A 23102-nucleotide genomic window follows, 5' to 3' on the forward strand; every position below is an offset into this window, starting at 1 on the left:
TTTTTTTTTTTTTTTTTTTTTTGAACGGTGGCAATTGGGTTCCGAGAAGTTTCGGAATGTGGGATCTATGTTAGCTCGAATTCGTTTGTTGTTTGGCGCAAATTTTTGATGGACTGGTCGTGAAAACTCGTTTTGGGGTGCGCGACGGTGTTGATGGAGTTTTGCGACTGATGGAATTTGCCGCCAAGCTTGGTATGTTTTTGTGTAAACTTTCCGCTATACTACGAAACGTGTTATCCCTCTCCATATACTGATTGCAACGAAATTCTGAATTCCTCTCTTGAAAGATTTTTATCGAAATTTATAAATTATTTTCTAACGTTAATTTAATCTCATTTAATTTGGTTCTATTTCTATATTAAAAAAATAAACCTTTATCTTTATATGTCAATTTCACGCTCTATCCATCAATGTTTCATCGAAACCATGAAATCAGTACACTTGCGATATGATTTTTCTAAAGCTTAAAATTACCACGGTGATCCTACGCTAATTGTTCGAAATAGAAACAAGTATAATCAATTTCAAAGTGAAGTAAATGATAAAACCGCTAAGTATTTTCTCAGCATCGTCAGAAGTGACAAAGAAAGCATCTGAATCTGTATATCTCGAATTATATAAAAATCTTCAAAAATCATTAAATAACGTTAAAACGATAATTAGTACGAAGTAAGACATTGCAATGTTTGCATATCAATGCAACGTGTTTAGAACAATACGATAACTTTACGATCTAATTCCAAGCGATACGACAGCTTGTTCATCGAAATCAAACAATCTGACGAGTGTCGCGGACAAGAATAAGGCGCGAACATCTGCGATCCCTTTGATCGAAAACTTTTCGAACGAAGTTTCGCGATTTTCGAAGGACGACGTCGTTTCTTCGAAAGCGGCAAGTTCGTTAAAAAGTTTCCTATGGCAGGAAATCGGTGGAGGAAGAATCTTCTGTCGCGCTTTGGAAGTCCCGTCGAATTAACTCGCGAAATAAATCGAACGAGCGGCATAATCTTTATTACGATCCACGTTACAGTAACAACAATTCGTAAAACTATTTATAATCGTCAACATCGTCGAACATGTCGCGAATATTACAATTTGCTTAATCGACAAGTCCATCTTCACCATTTCGTCTCTTTTTGCAGTAGCTGCAACCATATTTCGAAAATGTTTGATTTGAACAACCGTTCTTGCGTATATTGTTGGTGGAACTGATAAAGCCAGGTCGTAAAATCGGTCAAGAGTCGAAATTTACCAGTTTAGAATCATTGCACGTTCCATCGATTTGTTATACAGTTTTGATTTATGTTTGTCCGCGGAATAATCTTCTATATGTTTATGCCACCTTTGTTCGGGCGGAATTTATCCAAAGGTACAGGTGCTTGGTAAATTTAAACTCGATTTTCTCAAAAATGAATGTCTCAAACAGAAAACACTCGTCGTTTCTTCTTGTCTTATTTATGGATTAGTTGTACTATCCGTTTTAGGATGTTCATTCTGTAAACGAACACGTACACAGTTAATACATTAAGAGAGTTGTTTCCTTCGAATCTGAGGAAGACACGTCTATTTACAGAGAATTAAAAACAAAGATAAGAAAGAAATTAATATAATTAACGTTTTGCTACGATCATTTGGTAGACTGTTCGCTGTAAAATATCGCCAAAGACTGTCTACCGAATCAAATAAATATCGACAGATAGCAACTTCTCTGTGAAACGCATTCTGTGTCCATAGCAATATGTACATACAACAAAATATACACAAATAATATATTTATTGATGTTCAGTCGCTGCGCGTGTCATGATTGTAATTTCTCACTCATACTCGTTACGAACACACGTAAACCCCCATAACATCCAAAATGGTTCTGTAAGACCCAACCTAGTTCCATCTACAATGGCTCGTGAAAGTGTTTGAACGCTTATTCTAGAAATCTTTTATGTGCATATTGTATGTGTAATATAAAACATTCTGAACACTGTACAATAATTCATTGAAGATTTCCACAAGTATTCGAATACTACAGTGAGCCACTGTATATCAATCAATGCCGCCACTAAATGCTTCAATTTACAACCATGCTACATTAGTTCCACCAACAGTGACAACATCCTCTGGAAATGTCCTTAGAAGATCATCACTTAGAACGATTAAATGAGTCTGTCATCCGAGAGGTGCTCCGAGACGGTGCCATTTTGCGCCACTTCAAACTCCTTCTTGACCACACCAACACTCCTGTTCCTCCTTCTAGGAGGTGTAGGAACAACGTTCCTGTTCTCCAGAAGATCATCCAAGCTCCTATTCAATCTGCTCGGCTTCTCTGGCGGAACATCCAGAAAAATGCCTCCTCTGTCGCCTGTACCTCGATCATCGTCTAAACAAGGAACGTTCCTTTTCTCTAGATCCAGTGAATAATCAACAGATTCTTGCTCGTGCCGAGTCTCCATATTCGCCACAGACTCTTCCCAAGAACAAAATGAAACCTTCCTTCCTGAGACTAGCTTTTTCCCTTCTACAATCTGCTTCGCGGGTGCTGGAATTTCAAGGGCATTGGAATTCCTCATCTCTTGGTCAACTACATTTAAATCACTCGTTCTTCCTCCATTTTCATTCGACAAACTATCCATTTTTCCGTTAATAGTATCAGAACCCCTCTGAACGTCAAGCTCTAGTTTCTTTACAACTTGTTCGTCGGTAAAGTTTGATCTATTTTCTTCTTTAGACGCTTCCTGAGAATCTTCTTTCTCTAGCATGTCTGACAAAGCAGCTTCCAGTTCTGTCAGGCTTGGTGTCATTGAACTTAGGTTGCTTTCTTCTGCAATTTCTTCCTTGAGAACTTTTAACAAAGTCGAGTGATCAGCGTCTAAAATGTCAGATTTGATCTTAGGCTCAGGACTAGGAGGTGGTGTGTTGGTCTTCCAGTCGTCTAGACTTTTCCTCAGATTATTATGGACGTTTTTAGCCAGCTTGGCATCGAAGAAATCATCCAGCTGCTCTTCCTCCAGCATCTCGCGTGGCAAAGACTCCTCTGAGATGGTCCTGATCAGGTTGATCGCGTGGCTGTGTAAATCTTTTGCTTCGTAGGTGTTCTCGTTCGGTTCGCTCTCGTTTGACAAGCTCCTGGCGAACGTCATCCTCGATTGACCCGATCGATCGGTCTCTGGCTTCCCTTCCATGGTCCCAGTGAGCGTATCTGCTAAGAGGGTGCGCGTTTAACGCGTTAGTCACGTTCGAAGATAGTTGGGTCCTTTCTGCTCAATCATGCTGGTCAAGAGGAATGCTGGGTATGGACGAGTGTGATTCCTGGTTTTGGAATTGTGCTGATTGTTGGGTTTCTTGAGGTTCTCGAAGTAGTAGAGGTAATACAGGAAGTTTAAACTTTGGACTTTCGTCTTTTGATTTCAGATAATTTGTTCGTGTTTCTTCTTTGAGAATTTGATGGATATCGGATGGAATTCTGGATTCGTTCACGGTAATTGGGGTCTTTAGAGGTAACTTTATCCCATTTAGGTTTTGAAATTTAGATGCTTTATTAGGTTTGGAGGTTTAGAGACGTGATTTTCATTCTGAGCTATCATTGGGCTCTTGAAAGATTGAGTTTTGAAAACTTTTAGATTGCGGAAGATAGGTTTGCAATTCGGTTTGAAGTGACTGACATTTGAAGTTTGAGTATTTCTAGGCTCAAGAAGTCTTTGAAATATGGAATTTTAATTTCTAGATTTAGGTAGATAACTAGATTTTAGAATTCGGATGTGATATTAGGATATTTTTAATTAGAATTTTCATGGAAATGAAAGATTTGGACTTTAAGAGGTAAAACCTTAGACGACTATAAATGTTTCTAAGAGATATTTCTATAAAAAAAATTGATTTTTCATACGGTTCTTAATGACAATGGCTTCGAAATCTTGGAAATCGTGACCTGAAACGTCACGGTTGCGCAACAGCTTAATTTCACGCATTCCACTTGATAGGTTCGACGAGGTTTTAGGATTTACGAAGGGAAGGAACATTGACAGCTTGATATATCGTGCTGAACCGTGAGTCGTATTATTACCAGGGTTATTTCTCAAAGCAGAAAGTAACGAAAGGTCGAAACAGTTTTGTTTCTTGCTTCTATTTACCCAAAGCAGAACGATGTTTCGCCTCGTCCAGGAAAAACGGCTCTTTAGACTCTGACGACTCCCGGACACACGAAACTCTGCAGCTATCCGTAAGCTTCGGTTGATCGAAGTACCTCAAGTGAGATCTATGCAAAAAAAAAGTGCAAACAAACATTATTCTCGCAAATGTATCACGATTTGTATTATTGAAAATGTGATATCTTTTTCTAATAAAAAAATGCCTCATTTCAATTTTCCATAGACAAACCTGATTGTTGATAACCCGCGTTAAAGTTTTATTTTAAAATTTCATTTCTGTGAATTTTTCACTTCGTGCAACAGAATTTAAAACTATTTGTTTATCACTTAACGTACAATCCTGTGTTAATATCATAAAAACCTTAACAAGTAGACGAGAATTTTAAATGCTTAAATCTAATAGACAAAAATATTGCCTCGGATGTAAAATATCAAGTTTGTTCTCGAAACGTGAAAAGATATAAATTCCATTTTAAGTCCATTCTTGTTCAAACTTGAACAAACTCAACCAACAAAAGCATTTGAACCAGTCAAAGCAGATTTTAATTACTTTGATAATAGTCACACTCTACAGTGATACACTACAAATATCGTAACAACGCTGTAATCATCGTCTGTATAGCTTTAACAACCTCTCCTATAACTACGTCTATATATTTGCAAATCTAGCAAGTTATACTCTAAGTACTAACATATAAACAAACGACTGGAATAGATATAATGTGAGTTTGGAAAGTGGCGAGCGAAGATTATACAATGGTTAAAATGTTAAGACCACGGAATATGGACTTACAACGGTTGGCATCTGGGCACCTCGATTAAACCCACTTAATCCCCGCAACACCGACCATAGATAATCTCTACCGACCTATTTTGATCCACTTCGATGTACTCCGGCTGGGCGAGCGCTGGGGACGCTGTTTTTCCAAATGCCTCCGGCTTCTCCAAGAAGATCGGAGATCTTGGAACATTCGCCAAAGGGGATCTTCTTTCGTCTTCTCGACCGGCCGAGAAATCAACGACGTCCTCGTCATCCTCGCGAACTCGTTTCTTCTCCTCATCGTTCAGTCCCGTAATGTCCTGGAAATCCTTCTCTTGTATCTTGTATCTATTTTACAAGGACCCTAACTTCCGGTCGACGATTCTAATGCAACGTTTGCAACAAGAAACGTAGATTTCTCTCTTTTTGTTTAACATATAAGATACTTTTTGAGGAAAAGTCTTTATTTCGATCTGAAGTTGCTTTTTATGTATACGATTATGCGGCTCGGCAAGATGACGAAGAAATTACACGTTCCAAGAATTCTGCACGCTGCTTCATTTCAAAATTATTACCAAAGTACCATGCGATTGTATTGTTCGATTGTTTGTAGTGAAAGGTGAAAAACAAATATTTTGGATGTTTATATGTGGTAGTACGGCCCATTACGATAAATTAAATTAAGGGGGTGTCCTGAATTAGAATATTCTAAAACAGCATCTCTTTGTGATTTTGTTTAGAAGGAAAAGAAAGAGATGAAGTTATTGAATTTTGAAGTATGGTTTTATATATATTTAACGAACACAAGCAAATTTTTTTTGAAGCAAAGAAAAGAATTATAACAGATTTCTAAGTCTATTTCGTGGACTGCAGTTTTCAATCGGCGGGAAAGATCCACCTCGTAATTCTTGACCGAAACAAAAAACCAAAAAAGGATTAAATTATTATATACTTTTCTTCTCGATGAACTAACTTTTGTATTCGTTCAATATATATAAAACCATACCTCAAAATTCAATAACTTCGTTTCTTTCTTTCCCTTGTAAAAAAAAATCACAAAAAGACGCTGTTTTAGAACATCCTAATTCAGGATACCCCTTTAAATTCTACAACATTCATACAATGTTTATACGTAAATATGCGTATACATCGATGAGCGATTGGATCGTACCTCGATGGAAAGACGTCGATGACGATTCAGTTCGCAGTTATCCACGTCACCTAGCTGCCAGTCTTCCGGTTTATTTGGATCGTATCTCACAAATTCGTCTGTAACCAGTCCGTTTGTACCACAGTCCAACTTCTCCAACACCTCGTACGGCGTTAGGCTATCGGACCTCGGAATGTAGTCCTCCAATCGTACGCTCGTTTTCTGTGGATTAGAATAAATTCAAGCGTTATCCAGCCGAATCGTTGTCAGCCTGGGTTTAACCCTTTCGTTGCGGGTACCCACTACCACATAAAGCATGCGATGTGGTTAACACAGTGAACCGCGCAGAAGAAGAACGAATGTGTATTCTACGTCTTGGAATATCACGGAATTCGTTGCCATAAGCAATACATTTCAACGTTGAAGTATTTAGAAGTTGCGTCATTAAGAAGAATAAGACGATGTCTTAACACCATCGTTCTCGTTTTTCTTTAACGCTTGTCGTCTCTTGAGACGTCATTTTTCTTTGACGATATATCGGTAACAGACTTGAACCTTATGTGCGTGCTCTAGTCGATTTAACGCGTCGACTATCTGATGCACATAATCGACTCAACGTACTTCAACTACCTGCTGCTTCTCAGCCAATCTACCAAATCTCACTTGCCTAACTCTGCTGGGTTATTTGATCTACTTAATCTACATAATCAACCCACGTATCTGAACTACTGCCCTACCAAATCTGATCTCCAATTTACCTGACTGACCTGATTCTAACGATTCACGTTATCTAGTAACCTGATCTTTCTAACTTCGCTTAGTTTGCCTTGTAAATTGACGAGATTTCCATCATTTATTCCGCTCGAATATTCAAACGCCGAAAATCCTTTGTGCAAAGCCAAACGATTAAAATTAAAGCACCCGCAAGCATTCAATCTTTCGGCATCCCCCAAACCGAAACAACCAAGAGATTCGAATTAACATTCGAAACACCTGATCGATCGAGATTTCTCAAAGAGAAGCGCCGAACGAATCGAAACGACGTTCAAATTTTCTTTAGGCGCGAGCCTGTGGAAGACAACCGATGGCCGAAAATTCGTAGGGAAAGTTGAGTATACGTACATCTGAAAACGGCGAGAGGAAAGATTCAGCCGGAAGCGACCCGGTGCTGCTTCTGACGGGTCTCCTACACTTGCTCGTTTTGTCCTGCTGTTGTTCGTGGTCGTCGTTTTCCTTCGGCCGATGCCTAGCCACGTCCAACTCGTCGTAATTTGGCAGACTGACGGTGCTGAAGTTCTTGGCCCTCGCGTTACCGCTCGATTTCTCCTGATCCCTCGAGGAATCATTCGTTCGCTTCTCGATCTCCCTTTTGCTTCTCTTCTCCACACGGTTAGGAGTCGACGAGTCCTTGCTTGTCCGATTCCTTGCGAATTTCTCGTACTCGTCGCTCTCCTTACGCTGATGCTGGCTGCTCTCGAAACTCCTCTTCCCGGAAACCACGTCGCTCGATATTATCCTTCCGGTCCCGTTAACCTGCAGACCCGGAAAATCGGTTCACTCATTAGCATCGATGAAGGAAGAGCATAGATAATGCTGGCGAAAGGTAAGGTAAGGTGTTGCTTTCTTTCAGACTATTTTTTCAACCAAGTTATCGATATACTAAGAACTTTTACGCGGCTTTTGTACGAGCAGAATTAAAGAACCTAAATAGAGATTTATTTTTTTCCATTAAATATTGTAACGAATGGCATACTTGACAATTACTACGTACTATTTTGAATATTTGTCACATCCATTTTATCCTTTTCTTTTGCCAGAATTTCAAACACAAGAAACGCGCAACACGACTAAAGTAAAAATCACGAATCGAAAATATTGAGTTGGAAACTAAGTGATTGCGGATTTTGTTAATACCACTTAATGACAAAATCCGCAATCACTTAATTGCCAACCCAATAGAAACGGAACGTTTAAAGGCGATACGTGGAAACTAGAAGAAAATCAAATTTGAAAAAAGACAGCAGCGATGATGAATAAGAATAGCAGGAAAGGAACGCTGATTCTGGAATAACGAAAGAATCCTTCGTCGACTTTATTTCAACAAAGCTACAATCCTCACCCTTATCCACCCCTTGTGCCCGTAACGAACGGTTGGTTCGATTCGACCCGATTTGTAAATATTTCCTAATGTCGCGTCGATATTTGTTTCACAGATTCCCTTTTGTTTGGTGAATCGCGCGGCCCGTTTTACGCGACGGTAAATATTCTCGTGAATATCGAGTCACGAGGGAATTTCCAATGGAGATTGTCCGGGTGACTCGCCTTGTGTTCGTAAATCTCTTTCGTTCTTCTGCCATCGCGTCCTGCGTCGTCGTAAGACCGATGTTTATCCGTTTTCACCTCCTCTTCCTTCTCCTGCTCGTCTCCGCTGCTTTTCGGTGACCTGACCGATGAGTACAACGGTTCATCGCCGGTTTCTCCTCGTTTTGGACCATTGCACGAATTCTCTGCGATCTCGTCCGGTTTCGGCGGCAGGGGCCTGCCCTTGTTCCGCTTCCGGCGCCTGGGTGGTGGAATCGGCGTGACATCCTTCAGGTTCGAACCTGAATTTTGGGATTTATGACGAATTTTTAGACATTTTGCGTGTTTGTTTGCACTGAAAGAAATTTATTCGATATCATCAACGTAGAAATAAACAGCAAGCAAACAGAGCTTGAGGCCTTGGGTGGCTACGAAAATGATTCTTAATTGATTTGTAAGGTAACCTAAGGAGATTGAAGGAAAATTTAATGCGATTTATCGATATCCACGTTGATGTATCAAACGTTTGTCGACTTGTCAAAATTTTTGAATTTTAGTTTTGAATGGCACATTAAGATTTCTGAACCAGGATAAGTAGAACGCAGAATTTCTGACGAATTTTTGTGTAACTGTCACGACATGGAAGAAGACTTTACTTTGTTTAAAAAGTTCCATCATCCTCTGATCTTTCTCCTTCGTTTCTTTTCTTTTCTTTTCTCGCGTAAGATTCGATAAAATAAAATTCGTTTCCACTAAAATTAAACTCATCCCTTGCTCCACTAATTGGCAAACTTCCACTATATCTCCTAATGAGAAAACAAATCTAAACAAAATCCTAATGAGAAATTCTGATCAGTTACATCATTCGTCGCTTATAATGAAAATCCAGTTATAACAATATAATAATAAATTATAATAATATAATAATAACAACAATATATATAAACAAGTTACAATACGTCGACAAAAAGGTAAACGCTAAAATTTCAAAAACACATGGACGTGCTATAATTAACTTGGCTCTATGCAGAAACTATTAAAAGGAAGATAGCGCGAGGGAAATGCTGCAGTGGAAATTTCTTGGCAAAAGCAGCAGCCAGGGGATAAACACGTAACAAGGGCCAGATCGAAAGTTTCCAACCTGCCGGCCAAACTCATAGTTTCCAGCCTATTTTTTCCTCTCACTTGGAGCTTAGAAAGCTCGAATGGCGGAGAGTTAGGGTTTGGCTGTAAGGGCAGGGATCTTGTCTGCTATAGTTATTTACAAATACGTATACCGATGCAACGAAGGTGTTGCACAAGGGTTCATGATACACGCTGTTTCTATCCTTATCAGCCGACATGTCGGAACCAGCGTGTTCTCGTTAAGGATACGGCTTGCAATACGAGCTAACGATAAATTGCGAGCTTACAGCTGGACGTGGGGGTGGTGGCCGGATAGAGGCTCGTGTCGACGGTTAAATTCGTGAGAGCGGAGCTCGCCCTCGGTGTACTCGGCACTTCGAGGTTCACGTCGACCCAGTCGCTCGGTTGAAAAAGCCTGTCCACGGAATCTATGCTTCTGCCCCTGGTGAGAAGCTCCCTTGGCGGCGAACCAGCGTACCCTATTTCGGAGCTGCAAATAGATCCGAGAGAAACCGCTAAATAATACGCGCCACTGCGAAAATGTCGTCGTACCTATGGGGATGACGATGAGCGTGAAAATAAAACGTGTATGGGTGGTTGCGAAAGTTTCGCAGTTTCGGATCGTGTTAGGTGTTTGGTATAGTAATTCGCGTTAATGGGGTGTGCACTGCATCTGCCATCTATTTTACGCATTTTACGTGTTTTACGTCGCCGATGCAGAAAGCGTGTTAAATCGTACGCTAACGTAGCAGAGAACTTTACTTGCAATCTATTGGGTTGGCAACTAAATGATTGCGGATTTTGTCATTACCATCTAATGACAAAATCCGCAATCATTTAGTTGCCAACTCAATATCTCCGACAGATATTTATCGGTCTAATTAACGGAGCAGTTTGTACTTTAATTTATGATGGGACAATTACGTTTTGAAAAGAAAAATGAAACATTGAAACGGACACTCTGGCGTAATTGTTTATGCAGATTCATATGTCCACGTACACTGACAAATAAATAGAATCGTTAGATACGATAAATGGCAGTTCGCTTGGTCCTCGTACTTCTGCACTTATAAATAGCCCACAGATGTATAAACATGCAGAATTTGCATGTTACCGAGAGGATACCGGGAACCAACAAACTGAAACTTTGCTATGTTCGACGAAACGATAAAACAAGAACTCGTTTCCACCAAAATTCCTCGACATTCTTCAAGACAGATATCGTTGCATATGTATTTGTGAATGATTTCTATTTAACTTAAACTCGATGAACTAAAAAAAGAAAGGCAGAAAATAGTGTGAAATTAAACATTTTGGCGGGTTTAAAGGAAAAATGTGTTTTTTAAAAAGAAAAAATAAACTTTAAGGTGCTATAACAATTATTTAAATAAACTGTTTGACGAACTTTTTTACTTCATCGAAAAGAAAAATATATAATAATTTAATCCTTTTTTGGTTTTTCAGTCAAAAATTACGAGGTGGATCTTTCACGCCGATTGAAAACTGCAGCCCATGAAATAGGCTTAGAAATCTGTTATAATTTTTTTCTTACTTTAAAAAGAATTTTTTTGTGTTCGTTAAATATATATAAAACCATATCTCAAAATTCAATAACTTCATCTCTTTCTTTTCCTTCTAAACAAAATCACAAAGAGACGCTGTTTTAGAATATTCTAATTCAGGACATGCCCTTAAACGTGTTTCCAATCGCCAAATGGGTACAAATTATCGTTCCACTATTATTTGTTTCTTGTTATACTTAAGAATCTATTTGAAATGAATACCAAATAATTTCCATTCTGTAAATTCAGTGTGGCGAATCAAGTGCTGAGAACAACTGTGTTTCCAATTCTTCCTCGTGAAAGTCCTTTCCTCTGAAAAATGCCTCTTGGGAATTCTCGTTCTCTCATTAGCGCGGCTTTTACATTACATTTAAACGAAGAACAACGGTGCCAACTTGCCTCTTCTCGTCCCTCCATTATATTATCCAGAAACGGTTCGCACAGGGGTCCCGTCACTTCCGCCTCTTGATTCAGCTACAATTTCTCTATTTCGAAAATTTCGGCCTGACCCCGGCGAAATTATTTGGCATCGCTACAACGTGGCTCTATTATACGGTTACTCGCAAATGCATGCCGTGTTTCTTCGTGTCCCCCGAGCCATAACTCTTCCGGGGACGCGAGACGTCGTTGGAATTTCTCCCGGTGCACGCTCTTTCTCGTCCTTTTGTACGAAACTTCCTTTTAACTTCTTCCCGAGGAGGCAAAGAGAGACAGAGACAGAGAGATTGTGACGCGCGAGGACGACTCGAGAATATCGACGAAAATCGTGGAATTCCATCGATTAACGTTTTTGTACACTCAACCCCTCCCCCACCCACCCGTAACCTGTTTCGAATTCCTTTCGTTGGAACGATTCGAGTAGCCGAGTAAAAAGCAAATTCTACCCATTCGAACGTTTCATCTTCGATTTATTCTTCCGTTGCGTTTATAGCCTGTTTTATTCGCGTGCTTTGTATGGACACGCTGTCAAGAGGATGAAAAATATTTTGGGAAAAAATACCCATACGTCACACATTTTTCATGCAATACATTGTATTCTTGCAGGTTTAAGGTATTTGTTTCTTCCTCGTTTCTTCTTCTTTTTTTTTTTTTTTTTTAAGAGAGAGAGAGATATTTCAGTTTGTTTTACAATTGATTATAAGCTTCGATAGAGTTGTTGTTGGTTTTATGGATTCTGGCTATTACGCATTCTTCCAAGAATAGCAGAGCTTTTGATAACTACTTGTTTTACGACTTTTTCATGTTTCACTTTATTATAGCATTGAATATGCGAATCTCATAAAAGTTGACTTTTATTCATCTATGCAGACAGGAATTTATTGAGCCAGAAGGGGACAATTATTTTTTAATTTTCACCTGCACTGTTTAAAAATATATTTCTGAATAGAAGCAAACAATATTGCAACACATTTGAAACTACTAAAGGAAATAACGTATATGGCTATGTGGAACAGTGCTTAAGGGGGTGTCCTGAATTAGAATGTTCTAAAACCGCGTCTTTTTGCGATATTTTTTATTCTAATTCAGGACACCCCCTTAAATGAAAGAAAACTCGAATTTAGAATGCAGAAATTGCAATTTAGAAGCTGCAGGCTCTCGGAAACGCCATCTTTCCATGTAAATAATGTGTAGAGGATAGTTGGTTTGTCAATAACGAGATAACTCGCTGTTGAAAACCGTCATGTATATTTAAAATGATAAATAAATTAATACAGACAATAATCGCTCGTACTAACAGATTCGCTAAAGATAGTGTAAATCTCTAGTTAGATCGTTGACAACTCGTTGATAACTCGTAGATACTGAACTCCTTACTTATACTGGTTGGTTTTCAACAGCGAGTTATCTCGTTATTCGAACAAATCAACTATCCTCTACATTGGTGACCCCGACGTGATTGGAACACGACTAAATCCTTTACAAATGAAAATTAATTCGGTGTTGTAAATATTCGGTGCTGATACCCATCGAAAGATTGAAATTAGACGATTTCTAAGAGACTTGAATGTTCTTTCGAATTTTATCAACACGCGATCAAATCCACGCACCCACAAAGAAAGCCACACGCACAAATTGAATTTCAGAGAACAGCTTGTCCAACTATCTTCAAACGTCTCTACTTTGTATTTTTTAAATTGTCCATAATGAAGCAGCGAAACATAAATTCCTATAATACAAAATACCGCAAAATTTGCATTATCGATCATTCTATTAATTTTCCATGGATCTCTTTCGACGGCAATGGAACGCCATTACAACGATAAGTTTGGCGAAATTTATCGGCTCGAGAACTCGGAAATTGAAAGATTAACAACTCGCACGTTGCTCTCGTCCTACGTATCGCCGATTCGAATAGAAGTCAAACACATTATTTCGCGAGCAACCGGGCGTCGATATCGGATTTTCCATTGGCTGCCTGTTTTCCGCTATTATTAATGCACTTCGCGAGACAATCGTAAAACTATTAAAGCGTGCACCGTTATCGGAGCTTTCGACGCGCACGTACTCTCCGTTTCATTTGGATTTTTCGCCGAGTACTATCTTACCAGCGTTTCTCAAATTCAACGTCATCTTCACCGGCATTTCCACGCAAAAATATATATATTAAAATTGTTTTAATCGTCCTTGGTATTTAAACTTCCCTAAACTGAATCTTCTACAATATTTCAACTATTCTGAACCACTTGAGAGACAAATCGATTAATCTCGTTCTCTGAAATCTTCTCTATTTTAATATTGCAATTACTGATTAACTATTTTCCAAAATTTAATTTTCTAGTATTTAATCTTCCTTAACTTAAACTTAATTCTATTCTATCTATTAATCCAGACAGAAAAATTGTCCAATAGCTAAAAACAAATCCTCGAGATACGCGTTTAAATATAAAATTCTATCGAATTAAATGGAATAATAAAATTAAGTCAAAATCTACGACGCTAATCTTAAGCTGCGTTCACCTGGATTTTGATCGGACATTTCTATGGCAGCGACTACGCGATTTGTGCAACGATCCATCGGATCAACGAATCAAATCCAATCCGTTACTGTCGTATCTTCGCGATACTTTGACAGTTTTGGCCCAGATTCGGTGAATTCGACGAGGACAACAGGAATGATGCATCGCTGATCCGTGCATGCCGCCCTGCATAAATTAGATCCTGTCGTGGATCCTATGAACCCGGCTTAACGCAGTGCATAAATAAAGTATACGTGTCGCTGGCTCTTGTATACTCGCCGATCAACCAAAATATATTGTGCGCGTTAAGTCGAATGGAAACTGACGTTCGAATTATTTTCGAGGAAATAATAAAACGTGCAATTTATTGGTATCATTATATTATATTATTTTTTATTATCTTTCCTGTTCCATCTTCCTATTACATAAATATCGTATCTATTGGTATTAATATTTATTTTGCTTTATTATGATAATGTATTTCCTACGTTAAGATATTAAGATTCTCTAAAGGATACTTTTTATCTCATTTAACACTATAACTACCATGCCAGTCAAATTAACTGGTTTTATAATGTTATTTTAAAATTCTTACTTCATGTTATATCTTTTTCCGCAATGATGTAATGACTTTCGCAACGATAACTAAAAGAATAATATAATGAATTTTATTTTCCTTTTTATGTATTCAAACTGAAAATAATTTTGTATCAAGGCTACTTATACCAATAGCAGTCAAAATGACTGGTACTTGTGAAAGTGTAAAAGGGTCCTGCAATGTATTTATCGAATTAACCAGTTTCCTCGTTTCGTGCAACTTGCCACACGTTTTTCAATATGATGATATCAGTTATCAGGAAAATTCTGGATCGATCGTTAGATCGCTAGATGCTAACACTAGAAATACCACACCAGTCAAAATGATTGGTTTTACAATTTTATAAATGTGTCTAGCCTCGTTTAGGGACCATGGTTCCAGATGGATTAATAATACCAAAAATGTACTGCATAACATGGAATTGCTTCTGTAAGAAAGTAATAAATCAATAAATGTAAAAATATTCTATTACTACGTATTTTTTAAAGACCAGTCATTTTCACTAGTTTTGATAGAAATATCTTCGTGTTACCTATCGGTTGTTCTAGTGTCAATGCGAAGATATTGTATATCGTTTCTTTTTCACATCCTTGTTAATAGATGTGAAATTTATTATAAACATAATACTAGACAATCGTACTATATTATGCGCGTATCGTGTGTCGTCCGTCTTAAATATGACGTAATATGTTATAAAATAAAAATGTTCTTCGACGTGCTCGCATCATACGTTGTTGCATGAAAATATGAATATTTTCAAATATTCTCATTCTACTCAGTTTTATTTTCTTCTATTCGTTTCAGTGCGTTCCAGTGACACGTTATTTATTCTGCACGAAAACACATAGTTGATAAATTATTCTCTTTAGACGATGAAAACTTTTCCGAATCTTTAATTCGTCTATCATTTAAAAATGCATTTGGAAATTTAAGATACGCGTTGTTTTCACGTACTTTCTGTATGTACGTACATTGAGAGGAGGAAAATATAAATGTAAATGTATCTATATACTTTTCACTCGTCGTTACACCGTATATAGTGGTCCTTGATGGATTAGAGTCTGAGACTTGAAATCTTGGAAACTCTGTATCTTGTTTCTGAATCCTTTCAAAACAATCACGAGGTAGCTGTAACGCGTTTTAATCACCGATCTATCATCGAGACTCGACTCGCAACCCCGAGCATCGAGATCGCTTTCCGCGCAATTAAATGCAATCTTCGCTTTCGGGGGAACAAACGGGAAATTACGAAGCAAACGGGGGATCGACGCCGGGAAATCCCTGTTTCTAAAAGCTTCGTCCCTTCTGCTCTCGTGTTTCGTCCCTTCGTCTCGCGTTTCTCGTGATGACGCTTAATTGACGCTCGTCGAAGAATCTTTTCTACGATCACACGAACTAAACAGAAGAAAAGAAAGCTCGAAAAAGAGGAGAATTGATATGGTTCGGCGGACTGACCACGCAAGATTTCTTGAAAATTTTTCGACTTTGGGAAAGATTAACTTTAGTAGAATAGAATCGGTTTCGCTTAAAGAATTGTAGTATCTTGCAAAGGGATACGATGATAATAATTCCACGAAGTTAAAATATGAGAATTGTCGCAATGATATCAAATAATTTCACGTTCTGCGGAAAGTTTATGATGGAATTGTAATTGGTAAAATAGTAACGATAAATTCATAAAACTAAATGCAAAAGTGATTACAAAGGTATAAAATAATCTTACGCTCTTAAACTGAAACTTAAAACATATAAGCTTGAAATTCAATTGATAAAAATTTAAACGAGGAAAGATTAATGGAATTAATAACAATCGTTATCTGCATTGATGAAATACACGGAAATTCATACGGCTGAAATAGAATGAGGTAGAATGAGATAGAATTGCGATAGGAAATTTGTATGAAATTCGCAACACTGTCTCGGGTGTATTTTTCTGTTTTTTGAATTAGAGAATTCAGAGGAAGATGAGAAAGAAGGAATTTGAAGAAGAATTCAAAGAAACGAGGTCGGAGAAAGAGCCAGCAGCTCCCGTAGGGTTAATTTAACTAGAAATCACAGCGATTTATCCTAGAAACCCAGTTTTGCGGATGAAAGAGACACACAGGAGCTCGTGACACGTCTGTCTGTCGGCTGGAAAATCTTACGCGCCATTGAAAATTCTCTAAAGACAAAACGTGTGCCTCTCTTCCCGGGACGAGAAACGCTGCGAATGGATCGTGGTGTGCGTAGATCGAACGAATGTATAGGGTGATTCTAATATAATTAAGCCAGATTACATCCCTATTTTAACCCCATTGTAAGCAAACGTAGAAAAATTAAGAGAACCTCGTAGAGGAAAATTGTGTTTCATTTAATAAAGTCTATCATTCTCTGTCGAAAATGGATATTTTAGGTCGTTCCAAAAGTTGCTTTTGTTTTATAAGGAAATAATAGATGTGCAACATTTTTTGTTTTATATTATTTTATTGAATTATGTATGACCCATTTTGTAGTAATAGAGCAGTTTGAATAGAACATTTTGTTCTATTACTACAAAATGGATCATACGTGATTTGATAAAATAATATAAAATAAAAAATGTTGTACGCCTATCATTTACTGATAAAAGGAAAGAAACTTTTGCGGCGACCTAATACTTTCTTATAAAAGCATCGATGCCAAGTAAAATTACAATTTCCTTTTCTTTCTTGTATATTAAATTATACATGCTACTCTTTTTCGTATCTCGTCAACTTTACAATAATTTTCTGCTTCTAAAATACTACTTTCTGTGCGTTTCACACGATACCATCGAATACGTTAAATAGTGGAACATTTTACAATTTTTACGATTAGTACAATTGCAATATACCTAGCCTCTGTGAAATCCCGAATAAATTTCCTCGAATAATAAATCTTACCGAACAATACAAGATCTCTCAATTTTTATCATAGTACAATTCTAATAAACTTTTCAAAGTTCCAAATACGCTCTCCTCGATGATAAACCTTACTGAATGATAAAAAGAAATCTCGCAATCTTTACGATTAGCAGAGTTGCAATAAATTTTCAAAAATTCTAGATAAAATTCCCACAATTAGTACACGTAAAAAAATATCGACGATTCGTTTCTCACGTTAGTTGAAACGAAATATTGAAATAGCCTGGCGCAGTTGTTGGAATCAGCCTGTACGCTGGCAAAAAGTACGAAAGGACAAGAGCAAAATAGGCAGGCGAGAGAGAAAGAGAAAGAGAGAGAGAGAGGAAGTGGAACACGAAAGCGTTGCAGGGCGAAATTAGAAAATAGAGATTTTCACCTGGGGGAAACAAAATGACAGCGGAGAATTGAAAGAAAAAGGACGGAGGGATGGAGGATTGATACGATCTGGATACGAGTGCAAATCGAACGTCGAAGGTGTGACGCGTACACCTGGATTTTTCGAATTTCGAAGCGACCGCGAAACTCGATTCCGTTTCCGTTCGACGCGACTCCACGTTGCATTTACTTCCAGCTTTACAGAACCGTTTCCCCTGCAGGCCGAAACTCTGATTTAAATCTACTAACACCCTCGCAACCGAAACGATAGCCATTTCCGTTGTGAATTTTTGGAAAGATTCGGCTATGACGAATTCGTAAAAAAAGAAATTACCACCTATACATTCGATCGATTTTCAACCATTGAAAAGGCATTTTTAATTTGGGAAACAGCGTAACTTGTAGACTTTTCGCGTGTCTTCTTTTCGTTAACAGACCGCTAGCGGTTCAACACCATACGCATGTCAGGAAACAGCAGGCGCAGATTCTCTCTGACGCCGGCTCTGTTTCGGTTTACGCTCTCCAATACCATTCTCTTCGTTCATCGCGAACGGTAAATTGTTCAAATTGGTATAAAACTGTGGGAGCTTACAAAGCAAGGCAACCGACGCAACTGAGTAAGGTACCTTAGTACTAAATAACAAATTACTGCTCAAATAATGAAAAGAGTTGTCGGCGACAAAAAGCCGATTAATAGGCTATCGGTCGGTAAAGTGTTAAATGACATTCTGTTACAAGTGGCAGAGTGATTTTATCGTGAATCTTCAAATGTTCTAGCGGCGATGAAGCCACGAAGGATACTTTAAGATTCAATGGATTTGGTACTGTGGAGAAGACACGGCGCGTTAAAAAGGCTATGAATATGTACGCGTATTTTGTATAGCTAATTTTTCTCCAGCATACTTCGATATAGAAATATATAGGTCGAACAGAAAATCGAGTTTTTCCTGTAGAATTTTCCAGTACGTTTATGGTTCGATCGGAGAATCGACGGTCAGTCACGAATTCGGTTGTTTAGCGAACTGGACTTTATGCACGTTCGCTTGTTTTATATTCCAAGCGGCGAATCTCATCTCACTGTAAGCACAGGTGTACAGTAACATGTTTATGCGTGAACGTTACGAGCATCGAGGCATTTTCGTTGAACTTTCCACCTTTCTCGTTTTCGTCGACCTTTGCTGCAACATCGACTTTTGCTTCTGCCGCGACTCTCGAAGCAGTGGAAATCTCTGCGCAAGTGGAATTGTGTCGGTTTTGTTCCACAATTTGCACGAATATCGAATCGACAAATTGTTAAGCACTTGAAAATAGAACGGATTTTTGATGTCGGTGATTCGAAAGGTTAATCACAAATCGCGAAAGATTGAAAAATATTTCAGCAATATCTCATAATTTCATGATGCAGTTCGCGGATATTTGCATCTTGAACGAAGACAAATATCAGTCTCGTGTCAAGATACGGAAATAATATTGCGCAGCAAATGATAAATAAATTTCCCGGGAAATATAAATTTTGCTCGTTATTTGCTAGATCGTCATCCCTAAATATCTTCATCCGCGAAGAATATTTTTATCACTGGGTCATTTTTCATCCCGAAAAAATGTAATCTTATCGCAAATAAACTACGTAAAGATGAAGTGCTTTTTACGACACTGAATATACAAATTCCTCGTCTGTCCAACATTCTATTTATCTCTGTGCAAAGCTTCAAACAAGATATAACTATAATTATAACTAGAGAAATTGCTACATATTTCGATAATAATCTCGTGGGTAATATCGAATTATTATTAATATATCTGAGTAATATTTCAATAATTTCTACAAGTATCCTAATAGTTGCGAACAAAATCGTACATATACCGCACAGAGTATCGAATCGGTAGTTGAAATAGTTTTCATTCTACGAAACTCCAGACCTATCGAATGCAATGCAACTCTCTTAACCGGACGTGGTGTAATCGTTTGCTGACTCAAACCCTATCGTGGCGACCTATACGCGATTCCGAGCAGGAGCTCGTCCAAATCGAGGTAGAGAAGGATCGTCTTATTTTTGGACACCTGCGCGACACTCGTTCCATTGACCTTAAAAAGGTATCGCGATGGAACGCGACGTGGGTGGAAAAACCAAGCTGAACGCGGCCTACGCCGTGGATTTCGTTGTCGCCATCGACTGAAACAAGTCTCCGTATATAGGAACAAAAGCTGTCACGCGATCCAGATCTTAATTCACGATAGTCAGCTGTGTACCACGATCTCGCCTTGCACAGCTACTTGTTTAACGAAGAAACACGCGTTGTCGATTTTAATGCAATTTTTTTATGCAAATTGTAGGGACACGTTTCTTCTCGATGGTAATTGTTCGTGTTAATTATTCCTATGTCTTGGAAAGTAGAAGGTATAAAGACAAATTTTACCGCCACTGCGATTTTCATTTGGAATTTTCTAAAGTTGGGTGATAAACCTTTTTCCGAAAGATTTTTTTCTTTCTAAAGGATGCGATATTCTATGAGAAAGCGTGATCATCGTACTATCTGCAATGTTCACGGTCGTTAATAATCATAAAGGTACGCACAATCGAAGAAAGTCGACCCACTGGAATATTTTTTTGCTTGTTTTTCTCTTTTGTTAAAATATGATAATGTAGGAATTCTGTTGTAAACTGAGTTTAATTGTAGGTGATTTTGATGGTTTACAGTTTTAATTTATTATTGATTGAAACACGTCTTTCGTAACGTCATTTCAAAGGATACGAAAATCTAATTAAAAAATATATCGATACATTCTTCTTGCTCCTGCTCTATGAATTAGAATGTCAAATATCGTAGAATCTTTCTAACAAATTACAGTTACGACTTATCGCAAGTCTAAACATGGGAGAAATTCTTCGTAAATCTCCACCTTGAAGGCTCTCAATCTTTAAAATATATTATTGCATTGACGCATACTCCACAAGGAAATTCAAAGGAAACACGAAATTCTAATGAAAAAAAATGTATCAGCAAGTGCACCAACGATTCCTGCTTTTCCCCCTATTTCTGACCTAGATTTCTAAAATTCCCGCACGCGAACACGTTTAAAGGGAGAAGAGAGAAAGTGTGATTAATCGTAGCATCCGACGACGAGCTACCTCGTCGGAAATCGATTTCCTTCGACGTTTAACGGGTCAGCCTTTACTACCGGGATCGTCATTTCCTCGAATATTTCCGCGCGCGTAATCGTAGCAGACGTCGTGTCGCTGGCTCGATTCGTTCCTCTTGAGGGGGAAAAAACGAGAATCCCCGCGAGAAACCTGGGAAAACAACGAAAAAGGGAAGAGAGAGAGAGAAGGAGAGAAAGTAGGGAAAAAGTAGATGCAACGAATAGAAAAAGAAGGCGATGGTAGGAGAGAAATAACGCGACACGAAAACCATGGCGCGATGGAATCGCGACGTATCCAACGAAACGGGGATTTAAAATCCCGCGAGCGACTTGCGTGCTTGTCCACCGCGATTCTCTCCGTGTAAAACCGGGCATGCGCTTGGTTCACGCGACAAAGCAAGAGGAGAAAAATAACCAAGCTGCCAGCTCGAAGCCGCTTTACCTCCTTCAACGTGTAAATTGTATTCCAACAGAAAGCTCGACTGAAAGCTGGAAAATACCAGCGTTTAGGGATGATTGGAGGATGAGTTTCGTCAGAGTCGATCGATTTTTTCCTTTTCACGATATCTGATCTTTTATTATATAAATGGTGGTTTTCAATGATTTTACAGTATTTCAGAAATACGTAGATACGATCAGACGAGGTTTATTATTGTTGCTATTCATTCAAAATTATATTATCGATTATTATAATTACAAGACGAAGATGATAAAAATAAGAGACTGCTGTCTATTGTTCACCGTTTCGCGATGTTACATTGCTTTGTTCGTATACGTTTGTAATAACGTAAATCCTTAGGGTAGGGTAAAGATCGATTCTGGAAAATCGAGTTTATTTCGGGAATAATTAAATTGAATACAATAACAGTTAATGACAAATCTACTGCAAATTTTACCTGGAAAATCGAGAATCAATTTTCTATGTCCCGTGATCTATTCTATTCGGCAAATGGCTACAAGTAAAACGGAACAAAAGTCAAAAATGTCGGTTACTGGGTAGTTTGAATTCTACAGAATTTACACGCGTATGACACTTTCGACCAGTAAAAACAAGTAATCAGACCCGTACTCCTTCCAAAGTATTTCTTTTCATTTCTGCGCGATTGAATTTAACCACTGGAAAATTGTATCGTTTAGGGAAATTCGAAAGGTTGAGTCTCATCGAAGCTATTCTTTTCGATGTCCGTTACTTTCTGGTTATTATTCTTTAACTGTCGACTAATTCTTTTCATCGACTGTCCAAATTTTCATTTGTTTCTTCTATTCGTGAATTTCTTGCGATTCTAGTTAGTCTAGTTAAAGAGAAGAATGCAACTGCTCCGTACGCATGGTGATGAAAAGATGGTGCAATCTACGAATATCTTGTAAATCACATATTAAATAAATATGAAACTATTTTAATAACATTTCTACGTGTAATGTAAGTGTTTTTCTATACATTTATTTCGGCGACTAAGATCCACAATTGTCAAGAAATTTCATAAATATTCCTATTCCATTCCAATCAATTTCATAAATAAGTAATTAACTGTGCGAATGTAAAACGTAAGAAAACTATATGTAACGTTGAATCACATAACGCTTGGTGGTAGTTGTGCATACGAAAGACACTTTCATTTTCTGAAACAGCACGTTAGAAGGTGAATCGAAATAACGTGCCATTATACGACACAGCATAATTTCCATCTTTCCCAGGAACAACGATTTTTCCCACGGTAGACATCGTCTGGAAAAAATATCCTCGCATTCGTAATCGAGGATAGGAAATAATTCGAAGAAAATGAAGCACCGTGGCTATGATACTGTGCAACACTCGTTTACCATTGCCCTCTTAATGTTTCGTACGAATTAGCCGCTGTTACTCCAGTTTCCTCCGAGAAACATCAAATATTGACCAATTAGCCGTGTACCACCGTTACATCTTAAATTACCGTTGCACTCGCGGTGCAACGCAGAGAAATTATGGCGCGCTACGAAACACGCGTCTCGCCTAATTAGGAACAGTTGCCGGTTCTTATCGATCAGCCAGGGCCACGATAATTCGTCAGCGTAACGAATTTCGTGGCTC

The 23102-nt window shown here is 38.2% G+C and overlaps 1 protein-coding gene across 6 annotated transcripts in view; it reads right to left on the reverse strand.

The window, feature by feature from the left end:
* Positions 1 to 985: 985 nt before the first annotated feature.
* Positions 986 to 23102, reverse strand: part of LOC100746641 — a 47734-nt gene continuing 25617 nt past the window's right edge. For 5 of the 6 annotated variants that reach the window (XM_024366182.2, XM_024366174.2, XM_024366178.2 and 2 more), the window contains 7 exons: positions 9767 to 9969; positions 8376 to 8656; positions 7176 to 7586; positions 6075 to 6275; positions 5012 to 5223; positions 4126 to 4250; positions 986 to 3197 (listed from right to left, as the gene is read on the reverse strand). In XM_024366182.2, coding sequence (XP_024221950.1) covers positions 2152 to 3197; positions 4126 to 4250; positions 5012 to 5223; positions 6075 to 6275; positions 7176 to 7586; positions 8376 to 8656; positions 9767 to 9969 — 2479 coding nt within the window. In that variant the 3' untranslated portion in view covers positions 986 to 2151. The remainder of the gene's footprint in view (positions 3198 to 4125; positions 4251 to 5011; positions 5224 to 6074; positions 6276 to 7175; positions 7587 to 8375; positions 8657 to 9766; positions 9970 to 23102) is intronic. The other variant, XM_012382250.3, reaches the window with a different exon arrangement.

This window comes from Bombus impatiens, unplaced genomic scaffold, assembly GCF_000188095.3.
Source record: "Bombus impatiens unplaced genomic scaffold, BIMP_2.2 scf_0019, whole genome shotgun sequence".
Taxonomy (NCBI): Eukaryota; Metazoa; Arthropoda; class Insecta; order Hymenoptera; family Apidae; genus Bombus; species Bombus impatiens.